At 38.3% G+C, this 6,828-nt stretch overlaps 1 protein-coding gene across 3 annotated transcripts in view; it reads right to left on the bottom strand.

Moving 5' to 3' along the window:
• Positions 1–253: 253 nt before the first annotated feature.
• The window catches only part of NEDD4 (NEDD4 E3 ubiquitin protein ligase), a 116,559-nt gene continuing 109,984 nt past the window's right edge, over positions 254–6,828 (bottom strand). For all 3 annotated transcript variants that reach the window (XM_066592559.1, XM_066592558.1, XM_066592560.1), the window contains one exon: positions 254–6,396. In XM_066592559.1, the coding sequence (XP_066448656.1) occupies positions 6,294–6,396 (103 nt within the window). In that variant the 3' untranslated portion in view covers positions 254–6,293. The remainder of the gene's footprint in view (positions 6,397–6,828) is intronic.

The following is a 6,828-nucleotide window of genomic DNA, read 5'->3' as shown; positions in this document are numbered from 1 at the left end:
AGAAGCCACAGAAGATGATGCCGGATGCAGGGGACATGCCTGGCGCTCGGTCCTGGCCAGGAGAGTAAAAGTCTTTTTTTCCCCCCCATATCAGAACCCCTTTAAGGCAAATGCCGTTATAAATTGCCACTTACTGTATAACATAATTTGTTCTTGGCTAGTATTATACCTACACACTTTTCTAATCTTAGATGTTAGATTTTTCTGCATGATATATTTCTGCTAATTCGGATTTGAAAAAAGTCAATGAGGACAATACTAGAATAAGTTTATTTACTGCTTCAGGATAATTACCGTGTATAAGCATCTTAAAACTAAAGTTTATTAAACAAATTCCAACATTTAAATGATACATTTGCTTTTCTATTTCAATGCATTTGTACAAAATATCTGAATTTCTTTATACAATTTTAATTTCATATAAATTATCACTTATTTACATGTAACACTTTCAAGGAATAGAGTTGCAGCCACAAATGTCAACAACACAATGAATGGGGAAATTACAAAACATCCCATGAGGATAAAAATCCATTTTCTTTTCATTTATACAATGTAGTAAGGGTAAGGTGCTTAAACCCTTCTCCAGCATGTAGCCTGCATTGTATTGCTGTAACTATACTGCAGGCCCCTAGAACAGTGGTGGAGGTAAAAGCAGCAATACAGTTTATAAAGCCACTCTGTAATAAGCAGCAAGGTTCATTACACTGGGCACTAGCAATATATGTAGTATAAAAAGAGAAGTGCTATGCAGGTAGGTAACCACTTACCAACTTCCCACTTCTGGTGCTTTTATACAGGAGACTCAGTTGGGCATTTGACAGCTCATCCAATCAATAATCATTCCTGTGCTTTTATACAGGAACAAGCCTCGTTAACTGAATGGCGGCAGAGCGGGCCAGGGAGCACTGACTTCTCATGCGTTCAGTCGGTGCATTTACACTGAATGATTATATTTCAGCTTCTTGCTGGATCGCGGGAATTCGAACGATAATCATTCTGTGTAAAAGCTGCTTAAGTCCTGGTATGGAGTCACATATCCAGAAACAGGATACACAGAAGATCACAAAATTGATTTGGGAATTATGTATGCAGAGATGCTTTATTACTCCAATATGTGTTTAAATGTGTGTCTAATATGTAGTGCTTTAAGCGCTATTTGGACAGCAAGATTAACATTCAGAAAATCGTTCAAACAGGTGAAACGAAAAGATAAACATTCCATTTAAATGTGGGTGAATGATGAACAAGAATTGAAGTTCTTGCTAGTCATTCATTTTCAGCCAACATAAAACCCAGCGCTGGCTAGTGCACTTCTTGTGCAGTTTTAAGTTAACAATTCTCATTCACTAGTCAGCGCTACACATTCCTATGTGAAATACTGAACGATTATTGTTTAAACAGGCTTCTTGAGCGCAGAGAAGTTGGTAATGACATCAGAGGCTCCTTCACATTGGCAAACAAGACCCGTGAGATTCTTGACCCATGGAAAAGAGCCGTTACTCTCTTCTATTTGTCAACTCTCCTACTCTGTTAGCAAGATAAAAGGGTGAATAGCAGAGGTGTAACTTGAAGCTTCTGGGCCCCAATGCAAAACCTGTAACTGGGCCCCCAACTATAATGCTTTATTCATAGTACTGGGCTCCCTATATAGAGAAGAGGGGCCTTATTGGCCCCCTAAGGCTCCTGAGCCCGGGTGCAACCGCATCCCCTGCATCCTCTATAGTTACGCCCCTGGTGAATAGTTTTAAGAGTAATACATGAGTGCAGGATCATACTACATAAATGGATTGTTTGCAGTCTGTAGCCAAAGAGACACACCAAGCCGCATATGAAATGCATACAGTAAACGGTAGAACCTTTTTTTTTTTTCCTCACTACAACCATTTCCATTTTTTTTTTTAAATAGATGCAGTGACTAATTAATATAAAATTGTTGCAAAAGTGTAGAAGGCCCTCAAAGAAGCACTCCAGGAATTTTCTTTAGACATATAATACTAATGCACCAGCAATATTCTAGAGGTGTAACCAATGTTCTTTTCATCTCAGTTGCATGCATAGATTTTGAACCCCTTCTTTCAGGGGCTGTGATCTCCAATCTGATTACAAGTCCAGAGCTTGCTCTCCAGTGTAGATAGCCATCCTATGGTGGACTTAGATATGATCAAGGAGTTCATACAATCAAATCTCTCCTGGCAGCTTTCTGACCCCCTCCTTGTTCCTCTGTACATATCTTTAGTATCACACTACATAGCGGTATCATTTCTACCTTGTCCAAGGGACCAGGAGTGGAGTGATTTAGTAGGTCCATACAATAAGTAGCTGCTGTTCTAAAACTAAAAACTTATTGTGCATGTCATACACTGGAAGTTCTGCACACAGTGTAATCTACAAGATGCAGCTTTACAAGAGCTGATGGGAGAAACAGATCCCCTGGCTCTCCTCTGCCTTCAGCTTATGAAGCTGGATCAAATAAGATATACTAAGACTCTATGGTGTCATTTAGGGAACAGAAGTTGTAGGTCACCGATCACTTGCTGCTCTTAAACTGCATGCGTTAAGCTGAAGCAAGAGCTGCCTGGCTGCAGCTTGCCTCCCTAATCTCCTGGAGAACAAAAGGATCAGGTGAAGGAAGCCAATGTCCCCAATTCTTTTCCCAGACATCTGTTAGTCGTCCAAACCTGCTAAAGTAATCTACATGGGGACCCTTCGATTGAACAACTTCTGGTCTGAGTCCTATGTGAGGAGATGGTCTGCTCTGGAAATGCAGAGACACAATGGGAAATGAAGGGAACCATATCAGAGAGGAAGAAACCAAAATGCAGAGAACCTGTAAACAGCACAAACAAATGTGTAAAAACAGGAACGTAAAAAATAAGGTATAAGCCCTTTTGTTAAGAGCAGCCTAGGCTGTACTATATAGGCAAATCTAATCCTGGAATGCTTCTTTGAGAGTGGCAAAGTCAGTAATAAAAGCAGGAAAGTCATGAAGTTATCAAATTCTTCGCAGCAAGACAACTACATTTTTGACATTAAGTCTGCTGCACTGTAGAAACTCTTTGCATCTCTGCTTAGTTATGGGAGTATTCCAGCTCATAAAGGGATCGTTTCTATAAAAGTAGTACAATATGGAATTGTTGCATGTCTTAAAACAAGCAGACAGAATGCAAATTTGCCTCTAACACTCATCCCTGGTTTCCATGCAGACCACTGCATAGGAATAAGATAATGTGCAAGATGAAGAACACTGGTCTGTTTCACAAAGTTTCCATCTTAGTCTTTTTAGTTGGATCAAAAGCATTATAGGACTCTGTTTCCTACTCACTAGGTTTTTGTACTTGTCAGTTTTCTTAGCCAAATACAAAATGAAAGTAGTCTCAGTCTTGCATATTAAATTAAACTATGGTTCTATCCTTAAGCAGTTCTCTGAATAGAAGATGGAAACCCCAGAAAGAGGGGGGGTGGTAGAGGCAAAGATGTAGTCTGTAAAAAGCCCAAGATGTATTTTAATGTATTTGTGCGATTTTTCTTTAATTCATAGCTACATAAATCGAATAAGTGGAGACTTTTGGGGCAAATGTCATACCCAAGTGTTCTAGACAGATTATGCCATACTGGCACAGTTTGTTTACTGCATTAGCCACTAAAATGGACCATTTACAATCACATAAGACCAGTGACAGTCCCTGCTGTCTATTTCACAATTGCATATTTCATTTTCTGCATAGAAACATATCAACCCCATTTCAAGTTTGCATGTATAGATCAGGAGATCATATACAATCAAATGCAAAAACGTTTTTCAAAAGGGTTTGTAAGGTACTAAGAAGTAAAGTGTCGTAGGCATAAAAAGCAGTGCTAACGTGTATCTGACAGCCATATTGTAAGATGGACCAAAACGTATCCCTTCAATTCTGTAGTAACTATGCCTTGGGTTGCAGAATGCCTTACCCTCAGTCAGTAGCTTGTACAAGATTGAGGAGATCCAGTCCTAAAATGGCTAGCTCTGCTGAATGTAAGTGATTGATATCGTTTAAAAAAAATTAAATGCAAGGAGGATGAAAAATCCCTTTGAAACAGGAAATGGAAATTCTGTTGAAATTATCAAAATAAAGTCAACTTCTACATATTCACATAGGAAAATAAAGTAGAAAAAAGCCACACGGATTTACAAACAGCAAATGACAAGACATCTAACATAAGATTGTGACTTTGGTTACTTTGTATAGTAATACATTTGGTGACTATGCTAAAAGTGAAGGAGTTAATATCGATATAAAAACTATAAACAAGATTAACTGTAAACGTATAAAACTCTGTAAACATGTTTGTTCTGAGTAACTGTGCAACATTGCAAAAAATAATGTGTACACACTCTGGGCTAATGGAAGTGTTCAACATACAGATACAATTCTCAACCCACAACTTAAAAATAGTTAGCTGTTAGATTTCACTTTTGAAAGTTATGTCCAAAAACTAAGAACACAGGACAGCGATCTGTGCAACAATATCCTATAGGGGAAAAAAAGTACAAAAAACAAAATCATTACTAGATGCTGGGAAAGCGTCACTCTTTAAAGCCTTACCAGGGAATAGGTGTTGTAGTACATTGTGATTAAGACCATTACACAGCCTGAAGCAGCAGCAGCAAGTCTAACCATGAGAAAAAGGTAGAGGTCGGTCTAGTCATTTCCGTGCATTAAAGCAACTTGATCTCATTCAGAATGATAAATTTATATTGCAATTCAAAAATGAATATTAGTTCAAATTGAAAATTGCTTTTTTTTTTCTTCTTCTTTAAGTGATAATGTGTCAAAGCAAAAATTTGGAGACGACCCTTGGGACAGTTGCGCAGCAGCCCTTTGAGCCACTAGTATCAAAAAACATAACAGGTGGAGAAAGTATTCTCATTTGTAGACTAATTTCCCCTTACTGGAGAAAAAAAACTTCTCAAATGTAAAGCCTTTAGAGGCAACGAGTCGTCAGAAATGACTGTTTATTTAACAAGCAAATATCCTCTAGTTTTCATTTTGGCCACTAGCCCCCAATAGAATGACCACTCCTGTTATGTAGAGATCAGTTTTCAGTAGTTATCTCAACACCTCAGGCAGAATTGCAATTTAAAAAAAGGTAGTGCCAATAGATAGCATAGGATGCTATTCATGGCAGGTGACTGTCACAATTCCCCTCGTCACCAGTGACCTCTAAAACATCATGGAATATGCCTATAACACTTTCCCATAGATTCCAATGAGTCTTCTGTCTATTGTGTCTATGATCCATGTGACTGCTGTACCGATCAAGCAGGTGTCAGACTATTAGGCTTAATGGCCAGTGCGAAAACTGCAAAATTTTAGGATATTTAAGTCTACAAAACGTAACACTGGAAAAAAAAACAAAAAACAAGTTGGTTAAACCTAGGTCTTTTTTTCTGATGATACATTCCCTTTAAAGAAGACAACTCTACCTTGTGTTCTCATGAAACTGGCCAAACAATCAATTCTCCTCCTTCAAAACTTCATAGACTGATTACTATAGAGGAGCGTCTACGGACCCACCTCCTCCAGCCTCTTGCAAAGAAACCCCTGTTAATCAAAAGGAAGAACCCTGAGAAATGCCATTTCCGTGGCACACCTAAGGATGAATGCTTAATCAGGTGGGTATTCACAGCATAACATGGCCTATAGCTGTGAGAGAATGCCCAACTCTCCTGAACCCTTTTCATTCTTAAGCTCCCTGACAGATACAGCCCCATCACCACACTGATGGGCTATTAACGGTATCTCTCCATGATGAGTGAGGTTTATAGCAAAGTTTATTTTATTCAGCAAAAACAGGTAAAATACTAAGTGGTTTAAAGTGATTGACACTTTCGATATTGAAATCGTATAGACAAGTTGTCAGAGAAGCCTTCATATGACGGGACTTGCTAGCAATGTTAGGGTTTAAGAAGTATTTCCTTTCACATGAAGAGGGCAATCTTAGTTAGAATATTTCATATTTATGCTCATTTCACAGCTTATAATTCAGTAGTTTTAATGACCAAAGAAAGATGTCTAGACTGAGAAGTAACCATTAGATCTAAGAAATGCCATGATGAGGAGTGAAACGGTGCAGGAACTTGGAAAATAATCCCTCTGTATGATTACAGGAAAAAAAAAAATCTTTCTGGTCATCTCTTATAAATAGAAGAACTTCTGAACAAGATTGCAAAATAACACTATAGAAGTTTCCTGGGGAAAACGATAAGTCTCAGTTGTAAACGTAGCACATGTCAGCACTTCAGACAATCTTCAGTCCACCCCATCGAAACCTTGAGCATTTTCTATTGCTATATGCAGCTTGTCCCATAAGTCTTCAAATGACTCATAAGGTGGCAAGTCCAGCCGGTTAAAACTAGGGGGAAAAAATAATTTAGAAGTTACATATTTTAATGTTGTCAGATATTTAAATAAAGTGAGCTAAATTGTAACACAGCAGATGGATATCACACAAATAGAACACTACAATAAAACACATTGGTGTAGCTATGCATGAACCATAGCAGATATTTCTCCGATGTTTCCTCCACTAGGAGTTTTAACTTTTTATTAGTAGGACATTGTATTGTACATTGCCTGGAGCATAAGCCACATCTGACAATGCTCTACAACAATACTACCATGGTGGGTTGCTGGGAGATACAGCGCTCATATTGCATAAAACTACAACACTATAAATAGGGACGGCATAGTATTATATAATAATCAGAACCGGTTCCGTGGCGCACCTAAGGATGAATGCTTTATCAGATGTGTATTCACAGGATAACTTGTAACATTTGAGCAG

This window comes from Eleutherodactylus coqui, chromosome 2, assembly GCF_035609145.1.
Source record: "Eleutherodactylus coqui strain aEleCoq1 chromosome 2, aEleCoq1.hap1, whole genome shotgun sequence".
Classification (NCBI taxonomy): Eukaryota; Metazoa; Chordata; class Amphibia; order Anura; family Eleutherodactylidae; genus Eleutherodactylus; species Eleutherodactylus coqui.
This window is presented reverse-complemented; position numbering and strand designations above follow the sequence as displayed.